The 16,279-nt window shown below is 32.2% G+C and overlaps 5 protein-coding genes across 5 annotated transcripts; all 5 read left to right on the top strand.

Annotated features, from left to right (window-relative positions):
• The first annotated feature begins 372 nt into the window (after positions 1-372).
• On the top strand, positions 373-1,525 carry Tsp_06507 (Ras-related GTP-binding protein A). The gene is made up of 2 exons (XM_003378546.1): positions 373-454; positions 609-1,525. The coding sequence occupies exon 2, from the start codon at positions 629-631 to the stop codon at positions 1,523-1,525; it is 897 nt and encodes a 298-aa protein (XP_003378594.1). The 5' UTR covers positions 373-454; positions 609-628.
• Positions 1,526-2,216: 691 nt separating this feature from the next.
• Positions 2,217-6,817, top strand: Tsp_06508 (hypothetical protein). Its single transcript, XM_003378545.1, has 9 exons — positions 2,217-2,416; positions 3,358-3,382; positions 3,848-3,940; positions 4,124-4,273; positions 4,646-4,711; positions 4,778-4,818; positions 5,627-5,691; positions 5,719-5,796; positions 6,006-6,817. The coding sequence occupies exons 1-9, from the start codon at positions 2,217-2,219 to the stop codon at positions 6,815-6,817; spliced, it is 1,530 nt and encodes a 509-aa protein (XP_003378593.1).
• Positions 6,818-7,384: 567 nt separating this feature from the next.
• Positions 7,385-11,178, top strand: Tsp_06509 (conserved hypothetical protein). Its single transcript, XM_003378544.1, has 10 exons — positions 7,385-7,744; positions 7,821-7,899; positions 7,989-8,120; positions 8,176-8,301; positions 8,359-8,427; positions 8,495-8,844; positions 8,909-9,423; positions 9,931-9,959; positions 10,303-10,370; positions 11,074-11,178. Exons 1-10 carry the CDS (start codon positions 7,385-7,387, stop codon positions 11,176-11,178), a joined length of 1,833 nt encoding a protein of 610 aa, XP_003378592.1.
• Positions 11,179-11,662: 484 nt separating this feature from the next.
• On the top strand, positions 11,663-12,425 carry Tsp_06510 (putative 30S ribosomal protein S20). The gene is made up of 2 exons (XM_003378543.1): positions 11,663-11,695; positions 11,892-12,425. Exons 1-2 carry the CDS (start codon positions 11,663-11,665, stop codon positions 12,423-12,425), a joined length of 567 nt encoding a protein of 188 aa, XP_003378591.1.
• A 39-nt stretch (positions 12,426-12,464) lies between these two features.
• Tsp_06511 (guanine nucleotide-binding protein subunit beta-2) lies at positions 12,465-12,990 on the top strand. The gene is made up of 2 exons (XM_003378542.1): positions 12,465-12,679; positions 12,735-12,990. Exons 1-2 carry the CDS (start codon positions 12,465-12,467, stop codon positions 12,988-12,990), a joined length of 471 nt encoding a protein of 156 aa, XP_003378590.1.
• The last annotated feature ends 3,289 nt before the right edge of the window (positions 12,991-16,279 follow it).

Below are 16,279 nucleotides of genomic sequence, written 5' to 3'. Positions count from 1 at the left end.
AATGCTAAATTAAAATTCTCTTTTGTTTTCATAAAATTAAATGCATATTGAAACAATAATTACCTGCAAATCTGTTTACTGTACTATTATTGCAACTGATACTACGGATTTGATTTTTGATATTTTATTTTTAAACGAATAAAAATGAGGTTGTAAGCATTGATGTCATATAATTTATTTATTGTATTTTACAAATAAAGGTACTTTAATATTACACTGTTCGTTAAGCAGATGATTCCCATGACATAGCTGAGTCGTAAATTTTCATGAATGATTGAACTGTTTAATGTTTAATGTTGTAAAAATTTCAAATTTATCATGTTACCTTTTATATAATTGATGCTAATACACATTTGATACGTTTATTTCCATAGATAACAAAGAAACGATTAAGTTGCTGAAGAAACGGCTACTGTGCATTTATGCAGTAGCCGTCAAAGTTATATTTTCACCGGTAAATGTAGTCTTTTTTACTTGCTGGCAGTGTAAAAGTTGTAAAATTTAACTGAAAGTTTTGAATTTTTCAACAGCGATGTAATAATTTGTTCCTTTTGTGATTTAAAAGTTTGCTTATTTGATTTTTCTGTATCTTAATGGAAATAATTCAGCCTGAAATAAAAAGTTGAAAATGAAGAAGAAAGTTCTGCTGATGGGGAAGAGTGGATCAGGAAAGACTAGCATGCGGTCGATAATTTTTGCCAACTTCATCGCCAGAGATACTCGATGTTTGGGACCCACTATGGATGTAGAGCATGCTCATGTACGTCTTCTTGGAAATTTGGTGTTGAACATTTGGGACTGCGGCGGACAAGAGGCGTTTATGGAAAACTATTTCACTTCGCAGAGGGATCAAATATTTCGCAACGTGGAAGTTCTCATCTACGTGTTCGACGTGAAAAGCAGGGAGGTGGAAAAGGATTACCAATATTATCAAACTTGTTTGGAGGCGATTTTGCAGCATTCGCCTAAAGCGGAAATATTTTGCCTTGTTCACAAAATGGATCTGGTTCATGTCAAACACCGTGATGCTGTGTTGCTGGAAAGAGAGAAAGATTTAGCTCGACTTACTGAACCAATGAAGTGTGTTTGCTTTAGTACTTCCATTTGGGACGAGACTTTGTACAAAGCATGGTCAGCTATAGTTTATCAGCTAATACCGAACGTACATGCAATTGAATCCAGCTTAGAATATTTCTGTTCAGTTATCGAGGCGGACGAGGTTTTACTATTCGAAAGGGCTACATTTCTGGTCATTTCTCACTGCCATCGCAACGGCAATCGAGACGAGCATCGTTTCGAAAAGATCAGCAACATAATCAAACAATTTAAATTGAGCTGCAGCAAACTTGGCACTCATTTCGACAGTATGGAAGTGACAAATTCCAATTTTGCCGCCTTCATCGACACATTCACAAGCAACACTTACGTCATGGTTGTCGTGTCCAATACCAGTATTGCATCGATAACTCGTCTGAATATTCAAAATGCAAAAAAACACTTTGAAAAGCTGGAAGCGAAACAATAAATAACATCCTGTTTATTTGGACGATCGATTGTGTTTGTTTGTTTGCTAAATTATATTGGAAAAAATCTGCAATTTCACAGCAAAACATTGCATTTGTGCCATAAGATGTGGCAAAAAATAGTCAACAGAGCTGTTTTGGGATTTCTAATTTATCAAGGAGTTAACCGTTGGAATATCCAACTTTCGTTGCCAGCATTTGCCGTTTTATCGTCATTCCGCCGTAGATGGATTCTTTCGTGTGCGTAATTTTCATTAAATTTTAAAAATTCAATCTTATCCGGAATCAAATTATAACCAACAATGTAATCAGGACATGGTAGTGAATTTGCATTGAACAACATCCAACGGCGAATCTCTTCCCGCTTTTCGTTCACGCGGTCGTAGCTAGCAATCGGTTCGCTTTGAAATTCCAAAGCGATATTGGTTATTTTACCTTCAATGTTGGTTCCGTTGGCAAAAATCGCTTCCACTTGGTGTCTGGGCATCTCTTCGGTGGTTCCTTCGACAACAACTTGCCTCTGACAGTTCGGCCAGTAGAAGCACAACGAGGCGAATTGATTATTGCGCAGGTGATTGGCTTTTGGGCTGTTTCCGTTGGAACAAAATTTGAAACCGTTCAAGTCGTACTTAACCAGGGCCATGGTCCTCGAATGGGGCTTGTTCATTTCGTCCACAGTCGACAAGGTGAATAATGGGAAACTCTTCGGCTCGTGCACCTTCGCCGTGTTGTACCACTGTTGAAAAATTTCCATTGGATTTTTGTTCAAAAAATCCGAATCCAACAAAGAGCCGTCGTTGTTGCTCATCGTTCAACGAAGTAACCTTGTCGTGCAGTGGAATTCCTGTTGCCGTTGTTCTACAACAGTTATCTCGCACGGCGGCGCAGTTGCTGTTGATTTTTAAGTTCAAATTTTGTAATTGTCGCACTTGCATTGTCATTTATTCTGTTTTCAGTAATTTGAGCATTTTTACTTTCATCAGTATTCATCTTTGAATATTTATTTGTTTATTTGAATTTTAATCATTATTTTGAATACATTGTACGGTAATAAAACTTATTGCAATTAATTGCAAAGTGGATGAATAATTATTTACATTACTGTCATTGACAATTTTGATTATCAAGTGCATTGAATAATAAATGAATTTCATAAATATTGTTGATTATTTGGTAAACCAGTACAATGACAATATTCGGAAACATTTATAGCCATCATTTATTAGAAGATTTCATTTTACAGCTGAGTACAATTAATTATTTTTCTACTTTCTCTATTATCACAAATGAAATTTTGTAAAAATAATTGCATTACGTACTTATAATTATCTGCTAAGTCAGTGCAATTATTTTTTGCATAATTCTTTATAACTGTTTTTAATAATTTAACACGAATTGTAATTGTAAATAAGTTATTTTTTAATATTTTTTGTCAAACGTTTTTTTCAAAGTGCATCTAATGCATTTTTAGAAATGCAAGAAAAGTAAAAGGCAATTTTTTTCAATTTTTTACCTCAAATTTTAAATTTAAAAACTCATTTCACCTTTATCTTTATTAAATGTTTTTCTGAGTTTCTCTTTTGCAAGCATTATTGTTGTTTTTATTATTGATTGTAGAATTAAAAGCTAATAGAATTATAACATAACGAGATAAGTGCTAATTTTGAGCTGCATTAAATTAACAGCTTGAAAACTATATTATGATGGATCAATAATTGCAAACAGAAAGCAGTTTTATTAATAGACTGGTAAATTAGTGCACACTGCTCGCCGATTGCTTTATATAAAGCAGGAAGATAAAGAATGAAATTTGAAAAATAATCAATTCATTCAGTTATTTTAAAATCAACGTTGATGCTGTAATTCAGCAAAAAGAATAAATTGAGCAAGGTATGTGTTTAAGTTTGCATAAAAATCAAGTGATGCATTGAAAAATGATTGGCTTCACTTTTTATTAGCATTTGATACGGTATTTTGTGACATGTTTCATGGGATAAGTTACTTGAAAATAAAAAGTGTTCACATTAAGAAATAGTGTAAGTGTTAAAAAATGTCAAGTTTCAAATAATCACATTCAAGCTAATGCAAATTTTATAGTTTTAAAGCATTTTTTCATATTTTAAATTAAAGGAAATTTAACTAAAAGAATTATAATAGCCACTTTTCAAAATTAATAATTACAAATGATAAAAAATATATCTGCTTTTTTCATTGCTATGCATTATTAATGGTTAAAAGAAAAGGTAAAAGTATTTTATTGTTATTGAGAAATATTTGTATGCTGCACAGATATCTGCATATATGTACATTTCCTTAAAATACAGTCGAACTTGATTAAGTGCATATTGGATAAGTGCACATTTCCCTTAAGTGCACAAAATTTTGGTTTAACAGAATTCCCTGCAGTTAATCACTGGGTAAAAAATAATGGATAAGGGCACAACTTGGTTAAGTGCATCATTTTGCCTAGACTGACGGGATTTACTGTTCGCAATATACAGTCCTTAAGTGCACAATAGGCTCGTTTATGGCCGCTTTACGTTTATCATCAGCCATAGCAACTATTGATAGTCGGTAAAGTTTATTGTTTGCTATATCAGAAGAAGCACGCGTATCACAGACAACGTGAGCTAGACAAAAGTCAAAACAACTACTGCTTTCCCAGGAAGCTATTCACAGCTATTCACAGCATAAATCAAACAGACCTAGACAGAATCGAAGAGCAGATAGTAACGCTGGTACCACAAAATGTAATTCAAGCTTACATTTCCAATTATTTTATTTGAAATAAATGGGCATTTTTTTCACATCAAACTTATTTGTGAATGTGAAGTTATTGCTCCTTTCAATTGCTCTGCATAATTCCCAACTTTGGACAAGTGCATGGAATTTCTTGACAAATTTCATGTGCACTTAACCAAATTCAATCGTGTTTTCTGAAAAGCATTCATATATAAAATGTTATGTAATAAATAATAAAAATAAATTCAATATAAATGAATATTTTTTAATAAGAAATTATTATTTAAATATAAGAGAAGTTATTGGTTTAAGTTTTCATTTCAAGTTATATTTATACTTAAAATTTGTATTTCTAAATTATTATTGAAAACTGAATTCAGATTATTATGCAAGGTGATCAGCTTTTCATGCAGCTGAAGACAAGGCATTTCATATTCCATTGTTGTGTTTTGAAAATTCAAATAATTTAAAATAAATAATTTTCAAATCCATTTATTTATTATTATATTCAGTTAATGCTTCAAATGCAACAAATTCGTTCTGTCATACATAAGTTGAATGAATTTCCAACTAATTTAATAAAACTGAAATTTCACTATAATTAAATATTGATGATGATTCTGACAATAATAAGAATAATGTGTTAACTTATTATTGCTGACTACGTGATTGCAAACTTGTACAAAGCGGAGTAAGGTTTAAACTTGAAATTCTGAATACAATTTAGCCTGTTTCATGAGAAAAGGTTTTAAATAAGTTTTTTGTTTGCAGATTATAAATTAATAGCTTTCTTAATTTCTCATAATTATTTTCTCAATTTTCAAACTAACTGTACCTATTTTGGAGCTTTCTAATAATTAGCAAACAACATTTCAATTTTTCGCACTCTGCATGCATTTTTTACTTTGTTTATCAAGTTATTGAGGCACAAATTTTCAACAACAAACATTTTAACAAATTAGCTTATTGAACATCTAAGTATACGAAAATTTTCATTTGAATAATTTATAAAAGTTGAACAACAACTATTATAAAACGGTCAATTCTACAGTTAATTTATTTTTAATTTAGCACAATTTTTGATAAAAAATTAATGAAAGCACAGAATAGTTTATAGTAAAAATTAACAATCACTTTACTTCATTCGATTGCTTTTAACATAATGCATATTTCAGTTCTATTTATAAGCTTCTTACATGCCGCAGTTATCCAGTGAATAATATAACATTGATTGCATATCTTTTTCAGAAAAAAAATCTCTATATAAAAATTTTACTTTTACTAATCAAATGTATCTTTTTGTTTTGTTCTAAGAATATCAGTTCATCATCTCGTTATTTATCTGTTTTGGTGTTTTTTAGAATGGCTCTCATTATCAATGGATCTGATTTAGTGCCGACAAGCTTGCACGAAAATATTACCCTAGGTTTATTATTATGTTTGGCAATATTAGGAACTGTTATCAATTTCGTGCTGTTGGTAATGATTTTATCGAAAAAAGTACTTGAAAAATTTGACAAGTTATGCGCAAGTAAGTATTTTATTTATTCAACTGAATTTTTGAAGAAACAATTTGTAATATTCAAAAAAGCATAAATATATTTGTATATGTATAAATGACATACTGCCTGAAGAAACATATTTTTCATTTAAAGATGAAAAAATATTAAATATTAAAAGAAGAATAATTTAAGATAAAATGCGCAAAATACGATTAATTATAATAGTTAAATTTTGTAGTTTTTGCCAGCGGTGCTCTACTCATGGGATCTTGTTACGCCTTTTCGATATTCAAAAAAATACTCAGCGGTTGTTTGGATACGACTGCAACGACAACGCCCAGACTCTGCCTCGCACAATATGCAAATTTGATTGTATATCCGTTTGGTGATCAAATGGTGATGCTTTCGGTATTAGCTTCGGCAGTGGACTGCTTCACCGTCGTGGTAATCAATAATTCGAGGTTGAAGATGAACAACAAAACTGTCAACTGGTGCTTTCTGCTTATTCCGTGCGTGTCCCTGGTTCCGACGGTTGCGAACATAATTTCCATCATTTACCGAGAACAGGAGGAAATTTCAGCTTGCTGTTTTGTGCGTGAAGTGATTCCGATCCAATTTATGTACATCTACGATGTGACAAACATCTTCGTCGGCTTAATCGACATTGTTCTGTTTGTTTTGGCCGCCATTTGGGTGAGACGCAAGAGCAGCAGTTCAAGCGTCAGCGTCAGACAAGTGTACGGCAGGCGTGCCGCGGCTGTGCTCCATCGCACTCTGGCATTTGTATTCTTCGGCTTCCTGTTGCAAACGCTGCCCGGTATAATTGGCATAATCAAAACCATCTACCCTAAGACGACGGCCATTTTAAGCAGCTTCTGGACTCTGATCATGCTCGGCTACACCCTTCGAGCGTTGCACTATCTCCTGTACGACAGGTCGCTGATGAAAAATTTCCAAAAACTCTCCTTTCATTTACGCAAAACTAAATCAGGCAACCGTTTAAACGACGATACAAAAGCTGATGATCAAGTTGTTATCAACCAAAGCTAATGATAATTTTCTTTTCGACTTACCTAACTTATTTCATAATTTAGAATTAGTATTTGTTTTCTTATTATTGCTCAAAAAATATTATTATTTATTAAATTTGCAAAGTTCATCAAATGTAATTTTGTTTCATTTAAAAATAAACAAACCTACGTTCATTTAGAATTATTGGCTTCAACTTTAAAGTAAACATCACAAGTTTAACATTCTTATACATCTTGATTCAACCTACTACGCTCAGACTGGTACTGCCATTGAAACAAGCATAAATTTTAAAATTTACATAACAACCGCGCATGCATCGACGCATGATTGTGATTGCAAGATGGAATATAATCCGTTGAAAAGTGAACATTAAAAGTGAATTTACAAGTTGAATAAATAATTTTTTAATCATCATCAGTAAAAGTTTGAAAGTTCAGCATTCGTTGTTTGCAAATCACACAACCACCACCTAACGTCTAGACATCTCCATCGTCGACGACCAGTTTGCATGTTTATTTGGCTGCGAAGGGGCTGTTGAATCGTGAAATAAAATTTTCAACGTATAAGATTTCTCTGAAATTTGAAATGCAAATTGCAATCAACGCCGATCAAGCGAATTCAAAGTGGAAATTGTATTTCATCATCAACACCATTAGCATTGGAGCTTCACTGCTGTTCGGCATGGACAGTTTCGTCGCTTTGCACAGAGTTAGCGTTGAACTGGAAAATTTGAAATCCTCACTCAGGCTGGCAACTTGCACGGTAAAATTTCCATTTAAATTTCAAGCTGAAAACTGTTTGGCTGAGATGGAATTAAAATGGCAAAGAAAAAGTCCAAGACGAAAACGACAATCGCAAGATGGAACAACTTTTCCCAACAAAACTGACTTTTCAATTGATGAACCTGACGAGTGGATTCATATATCACCTTTTCACAAAATTTCAGTAATTTATTTCACTTCTGAATATTGTTATTGTGAATTTAAAGAAAACAACTAAGCAACTTCTTGTTTTATCTTAGAAAGCAGCCGTATTTCGATATTGCATCATTATTAAACAACACTGCATTGTAAATCACAAAAAATTACGTGGTGCACCAGGTATCATTTTTTGATATCATATTTTGATGAATAAAAAAAATAAAATTAATATTTCATTGAAAAATAAATTATATTTATTCTTTTCACAGGACAAAGAGGTCCTGAAGGTCCGCCAGGAATTCGAGGAGTAAAGGGTAAAAAAGGACCTGTTGGATTTCGAGGTCCATTGGGTTCCATTGGACCAAAGGGTATTGATGGACTGCCTGGGAAAAATGGTTTACGTTTTTTAAAATAAAAGATGCAAAATATAAATAATGATAAAATACATATATTCAGGAACTTGCAACTGTACCCTGGATGATATGCTGAAATTGTACCCACAGACGACAGAGGCAGTACAGTTAACAAACGAAACGAGCATTGAAAACGCTACTTTAGAAGTTGTTTTAGTGACAACTACAGGTATTTTATAGAAAACAAAAAGAAACTTTTATTTTTTATTTTTTTCATGTAATTTAGAATCTGTTGAAAAAGATCTGAACGACAAAACAACTGACGAATTTTCAGCAGAACTTGTCAATGCTAGAAGTATAATTATTTGCATTTATATGCGTCTTAAAAAAATATGAATACATGTTCAAATTTTCAATACTAGAATGCATTTTGGATCGGGTAGGTACTCCAGTATTTCACAGTGAAAGTCAATATGGCAATGTGGGTGCGTGGATGCCAGATGCTGCATCTGAGAATGGCAGAATGTCGCATAAACGATGGGTATTTGATGGTCTCGTGTCGCCGGTGCTTTATGAATATAAAACTGAGCTTGACTTGTTTTACAAAAGTCAATCGGTGAAATATTATGTCGATTACTTAGCTACAGGAACGGGTGGTGTTGTTTACAACGGCAGCTTCTTTTATCATCGCTACAATTCACCTTATGTTGTTCGTTATAATTTGGACAGTGGAAATCTCCATCAGCGCAAAGTGCCTAATTTAGCTTATCGGGTAATATGAGAAACTGTTTTAGTCAACAAATTTTAATTTATTTTACGTTGTTCAAACATTGTAGGATTGTATATTAAAAGAATTCAGTCCTGATGGGAACCAAATATGGGACTGCAATGCTTCGACAGTCAGAGATCCTTACTTGTACAATATGTCACACAATTTTGCTGATTTTGCTACCGATGAAAATGGGCTTTGGTTGATTTACGGCAACACGTATGAAAACAACACCTTAAGCGTCGTAAATATTGATGCAAATTATCTCACTTTAATAAGATCTTTATTAGTTCCTCTGAACAATGAAACATCCATTAGCAATATGTTCATCATGTGTGGTGTTTTGTACGGTTTGCGTAGTTCAACAGATTATGATTCAAATATAGACTTTGTGTATGATCTGTATGAAGAAAAATTTTACAACATTTCTATAAAGTGGAGAAATCCATTTTACAAAACTACAATGTTGAATTACAATCCACTGGATAGAAGATTATACTTTTTTGATAATGGAAATTTACTTTCCTCACCAGTTCGTGTAAAAGAAGAAAAACAGTCCTTTTGGAACACCAATCAAATAATGTAATTTGAAATTTCTTTCTTTTGCTGGTAATAAATGATAAAAATATCAAAATACACATTAATTTTTCTTTTTTTAAATTTTGTAAATACATCATTTTTGCTATTGAACAATTAAACATTGTTTTTTATTCAATGGGGAAAATATTTATTTCTATAACTCTGTTGCTTTAATTTTGCATTTGCCATTGATTGAAATTGGACTATAGAAATATTTTGAGCTCAAAATATAAAGTAAAAGATCAATACTGGCCTGTTATCTGTTATCATTGTTGCTGTGATATTAAAAAGTGTCGACAACAATATCTACGTTCATACATAATCATATGTGTACATGTTGTTTGTCGTTGTCTGTATTTTATAAATAAGCATTTCATTTTTAAATCTTGAAAGCAACTTTTTTCAATAAATACAGACTGTGGCAAAAAATAGGATTTTACAGAATTGTTATGGTGATACAATAAATTATCTTCGACTAGTAGAATAAACTGAAAAATCGAATTGTTTCAGTAATTTGAACTCTGCATTGAAAAAATGTGGTTAGCATCAAGCTAACAAAGCAATATACGGAGTTATTTTATGATGCAGATCGTATTTTTATTACTTTCTGTGCTCATTATAAACTGTTCAATGTGTTCTTATTTAACGATTTATTATTATTATATGCGTATCTAATGGCAATTATTCACTGGCTATGCATTATTTGCAAATATTCAGCAATTTTCCTTACAAGCATTTCTTAATTAGTTTATAATAACTTTTGTTACAGTGTCTGATTTTCTTTTATTTAGTTTAAAAACTTTCAGTTTATAGTTTTTCATGTTTTGCATTATACGTTGGACAAAATAACAAATTTTTTCTAATAGTACTTGAAAATTACAGTATACTATTTGGCTGGTCATAATGCATGTTTTGATAACAACATTGATGAAGGGAGTAATGTATGCATGGTTTAACTTTGGTGAGTTATTGACTAGTGCTTTATGATATTTAAACTCGTGTTTATTTTTACTTTTTTGTTTTCATTATTTATTTATGTTTTTGATCTGGATATATTCCATGATAACTGCTCATAAATTGTGTAAACTGTGATATTTGCGTTTAATTCACTTTGTAAATGTTCTTCCATGTATGATTCAACAAAGCTTTTTACATTATCAAGGAGATGTTTTTATAGGTTTTTCTGTATTAAAATATTGCTTTAAGATACTTTCTAGTGTGTGAGTAAATGTTAATAAGTAGTATTGTTTTTGGTATTCTTTTCTAGTCATTTTTTATTTATTTGTATTTCGAATTTCTTGTTATTTAAAACGAAACATCTTTGATAAATTCACCTGCATGCCATGTGCAAATATGATGAAAATCAGTTGATTTTTTTGGAAAAAAACGAAAACCGACGTATCATTTTATATATTTCAATTATTTAAATGCTTTTTCCGCTGTGTTTGACAAATTTATTTAATAAATGTATACATGTAATTTTGAAAAGAATTTTTTTTGCATTCAGCGGTTTGAATTTAAGTACTTTTTTTCCTTTTGCGTGTTTCATTTGCAGTTGATCGGTTTAATTAATCTGATTAGCAAATGTTATGTTATTGTTTTCATATATTGGTAAGAGAAATTGATTATGATATTGATGAAGAATTTTTTGAGGAAAAAGTAGCACGTATTTATTGTTTCATTTTTCATGAAGTGAATATGCTTGTTTTAAACATCGCAAGGGTAATTTATGATGATGATGATGATGATGATGATTGACTCATCCATCATCATTTGTGGAGTTGTAATTATTAGTTCAGTTGCTTCACAGGGCCGCCACATTCAGCGGACACTTGGAATTCATCAACATGCATGCGATGAATTTCATTCTTCCGCTATCTGCGCTTTTCTTATTAATGTTTTTAATCAAGAGATGTTGAATTTGTTTCAAAATTGCGTCGGCATTTGAAGAAAATTTCTCATTTGACAATTTTAAGCATGCAAAATACCAGCACAATATTTGTTGCACTTCTATTCTTTGCAACTTTGTCAATTGTTGTTTTGATCAGTGGTGTTCTTTGTTTTTCTAATTTTGAGCACATTGCAATAATTTTTCGGAATTTGAATTATTGCAATTGAATTGAATTGAATTGAATTTTCAGTTTAATAGTTGAATTACTTTTTCTGATCTTATTGATCAATTGCAGAGAATTTCATTCATTATGTATAAATTGCACAACAGGCAAAAATATTCATAATTCAAATGGCATACACATGCATTTGCAATTTACATGCAGTTTGTTTAGTTATGTTGATATAGGATTGAAGAGTGATTTGATTTTACTAGACGTACAAATGAAAATAAGTGAAAGTTTCATGTTGATAGATAGAGTTTATTTAATTTGTATAACATTGCAGCGTGGAGTGTGGAGCAAATTGCAAATTCACTGCCACAATACTCGCCGAGCCGAGCTTCTTGAAGCCTGCTGAAGTTGCTTGGTTGGGGATATGTCGGAACAGTCGACGTCAGAATTGTTGACGACATCCTCGAAGAATCAGACCGAGTGTGTGGATGCGTTGGTGAAAGAAGCGGAACGGCTCCGCAGTCGGCTGAACAGCGAAAGGCGCAAATGGAACGACGTGCCGATCACTTGCCTGGCGGAAAAAGTGGAACCAGTACCCAGCTTCAATATCAAGCAGCGGCGCTTGCTCAAGGGTCACCAGGGCAAGGTGCTCTGCATGGATTGGAGCAACGACAAGCGTCACGTGGTGTCGTCGAGCCACGACGGCAAGGTGATCGTCTGGGATGCGTTCACGACGAACAAAGAGCACGCGATCACCATGCCGACCACGTGGGTGATGGCCTGCGCCTACTCGCCGTCTTCGTCTCTGATCGCCTGCGGCGGCTTGGACAACAAGTGCACCATATATCCGTTGAGCTTGCACGAGGATATTTCGACCAAAAAGCGGGCCGTGGCCACGCACACCAGCTACATGTCCTGTTGCACATTTTTGCGGTCGGATAATTTGATCTTGACCAGCAGCGGCGATTCGACCTGCGCCATATGGGATGTCGAAAGCAGTCAAATGATCCAGAGCTTCCACGGTCACATGAGCGACGTGTTTTCGATCGACATCCCCAAAGCCGACACCAGCAACATTTTCATATCCGGCGGCGCGGACCGGCAGGCGTTGGTCTGGGATATCCGCAGCGGCCAGTGCGTGCAGTGCTTCGAAGGCCACGAGGCGGACATCAACGCGGTCCGTTTCCATCCGTGCGGTGACGCGTTTGCCACCGGTTCCGACGACTCGAGTTGCCGTCTGTTCGATTTGAGAGCCGACCGTCAAGTCTGCGAATACAGCAAAAAGAGCATCATCTTCCCGGTGAATGATGTCGACTTTTCGGCCAGCGGTCGTCTGCTGATAGCCGGCGTCGGCGATTACACCGTTGCCATTTGGGATGTGCTGAAGTGTTACCGAATTAGCATGCTTTACGGACACGAGAATCGCGTTTCGAAATTGTCCACCTCGCCCGACGGCACCGCCTTCTGCACCGCCTCTTGGGATTCCACACTGAGAATTTGGGCTTGAACTCCTAACATCAACAGAAGCAACAAATATAGTTCCCTTTCAGTTTATCATTCTCTTTTCACCTTATTAATCTTTTATTATTACTTATTTTTTGTCAGATGATTGTCGTCTTGTTATTTTTTTTTAATTATTATTATGAAAAAAATGACAACCAACAAACGCTACTACTTTCTGCTGCCCTTTTTTTGCGCGGCGCTTCAATTCTTCTTCTAGTCATTTTTTTGTTTTTTATTCCATTTTATCTATTTTTTTTGTAACAAGTAAAAAATATTGTTTGTTTGTTGGTTTGTTTAATCCAAATATTGCTGGATAAGTAGGAGTGATGATAGGAGTAGTGGAATTGAATGAGGAAGAGAATTTTCGAGTGGAAATGTCGTCGTAAGTGAAGATTTGACTTGTATAGTGTTGCTGAAAGTGAATATGAATTGAATAATAATCATGACAATATAGCCAAAGCTGGTTGATTATTGATTTCAAGTTCTCAACTGCTGCCGAGTGTGGGAAGAAGAGTTGGTTGGAAATCATTGATTTACATACAGTAAACCGATTGTCGATCAATCCTCTTTCAGCGTTGAACAAGATTACTTACTGAGAAAAGTTGTCCTTTTTCATTTGCAATTTTTAATTTTTAATAATGATAATAATAATAATCATTAATAACAACTATAAAGAGTCTACATTCAAGGTTGCCTGAATTATTGGTTTCTTCTTCTGAATATTCAAATGATCAAATTTGCATCAAAACGAAAAAATTGTGCGCAGAAATTGCAAAAGATGTAATAAAAATGATGATCCAAACATGGAAAAATTGAATAGGATTACAATTATATGCAAATCGGTGCATTGCTTAGACGTCACAAAAGAATGCCAATTTAATTTTGAAATACGGATTTCAATTTTAATCTCATTTCTTTAAATCACTACAAAATATTGCATCTTTAAAAAGTATTTTTTCTTTTATATTAAACATCATCGCATAAATCAATTTTGAAAATGAATCTCAGTCAAATGCATCTAGTTATCGTTTTTTTTAATTATGGGCTTTTTTTGCATAAACAAGTAAAACCTTTCTATAATTTGCCTGTATTTTTCATTTATTAACTGCAAATTTGCATTTTATCTATGCAAATAAATCAATCATTAAACGAGTGTAAATTTTTGATTTGATAAAATGCTTTTCAAGGGCATATATATCACTTGTTGGACAATTTCCAAATTGAAATAATTTACATTGAATCTGAACTTTTTTACTGGGAAATAGATATTTCAAATATCTTTTTTTGATTAAAATGACTTCAAAAACTTTATGCAACTGTGTAAAACTTTCAAATACACCATTTTCAGATTTTACTTTATACATTTATCATCAGTCATATATTACTTTCTTTTTGATAAATCTCGTTGATTTTGTATTTGAAATATTACTTTGTGCAAAAAATAATCATCCACGATAATTTCAAATGAAATCTGTTTGACTAGGATGAAATTATTTACTAACTCTTACAATTGAAATATTATTAAAACTTAAATTTACAATAATGGTACGATCAATTTTTGCACTGTAAACGTTTTTCTCATAATTGACTCTTCTTGCTCAACGTCTAACTTAATCATGTAGCTTTATATTCAAAGCTGGAAAATTATTCAGTACATTTTTTATCCAAAAATTGCAGCATCATTCAATAATTGCAGTCTAATATTTTCTATATTATGCTTATTTACAAATCAAATAGCTCATATTCATTTCACGAAATGGAAAAGATTTTCAAAGACTGACTGTTTTTTTTTCATTAAATTTTCTTCAAGCGTTTGTAGTTGTTTTCCTTGTTTCCTAGTACTTTTCTTTCGAAGTTATTCATGACACTGTGCTCAACTTTTCACTTATAAGCGTCCTGGGGAACCTGAGATAAAATTACTCGTTATCAACTTGTGACAAATGTGCATTTGTAAACTTTTAATCATTGCATTTATTAGTTCAAGAAAATGCATATTTCAAAAATTTATATATCAAGAAAATGTTCCGTCGAACAAAATAGAAATGATTAAAACAAAAATCATTATATAAAAACAAATATAGTCATATTTTTCAAATACTTATATAAAAATTCTGAATTTATGTTTCGCCAAATTTAATGAAAAATGAATACCAAAAACATTTCCAAAATACCCATTACAGTAAGCAAGAAATCGCCATTTCCGTGTAAAATAAACTGTAATTTCATAATGTAAAATATTATTTAGGTATATTTTAATCTATTGCCAAAACTTAAAATCCCTTTTACAATAAATTAACTTATTCTTGCTCTTTTTATTTCGTGTAACTTAAGTTGCTCAATTCATACTGTACATAAATGTTATTATTCTTCATAATTTTTCAGCTTGTATATTCGCAAAAAATGATAAATAATGGAAAAAAATGAATTAATATAAGTATAAATTTCTTTGATAATTTTTTCAAATAAATTTTTATTTGTAATTTTTATCTAACTTGAAAAAAGTATATATCGATTGATGCAATGCAAAATGCAATATATGATTCATTTTTGAACTGTTTAATTTAAAAATAGGAAAATATATCATAAATGGACAAATGTACAATATATTTTCAACGGCCAATATTTAAATAAAGTTTTTGAGAAATGAGAAAATTTATGCACTATGCTGAGTAGGGTGTATAAATCTCATTTCAGTGAACAAATACTGAATCAGTTTCTGCGAGTGAATGTTATTCATTTAAGATTTTACTTTTTCACTATATCATAAGTTAAAACATCTAATCAAACAACTGAATAATTTTGTGAAATAAGTGTTTCAATGTATAGTTGTAAAACAACATTATTAGTTTAAAAAATGCAGAATTGTATAGCAAAAATTAAAAATTGAATCGTACTGTCATTCATACTTTAATTTGAAAATATCTACTGCTTGCCCCTGATGCTTCACTGATAAATGCTTGACAAATTATTCACACATGTTTGCTAATTTTTTTACTTACTCAATTATATTTCATATTTCACTTCTAAAAAAGGATAAAATTGAAAAAATAGTTCATGTTCCAATGCAAATACTACATTTCATGCTCAACCTCCTGTTATTAAAGGTCTCATGTGTTACTTTTATTTAACAACAGAAGGATAGAAAAAATTTGTTTCAGTAGAAAAAATAAATCGGTTTGTAATACTGCCTTATTAATTATATTTCAAAGAGGTTAAATATTTTCAGAAACAGCCGTAAAAGCTTCTCAACAGCTTCCAACTTGATTCACTTCGTGCTTACTGTAATATCATGT

Source organism: Trichinella spiralis (assembly GCF_000181795.1).
Source record: "Trichinella spiralis strain ISS 195 chromosome Unknown Scfld4, whole genome shotgun sequence".
NCBI classification, from domain to species: domain Eukaryota; kingdom Metazoa; phylum Nematoda; class Enoplea; order Trichinellida; family Trichinellidae; genus Trichinella; species Trichinella spiralis.
Note: the sequence above shows the minus strand (reverse complement) of the source record. Positions and strands in the feature narration are given on the sequence as shown.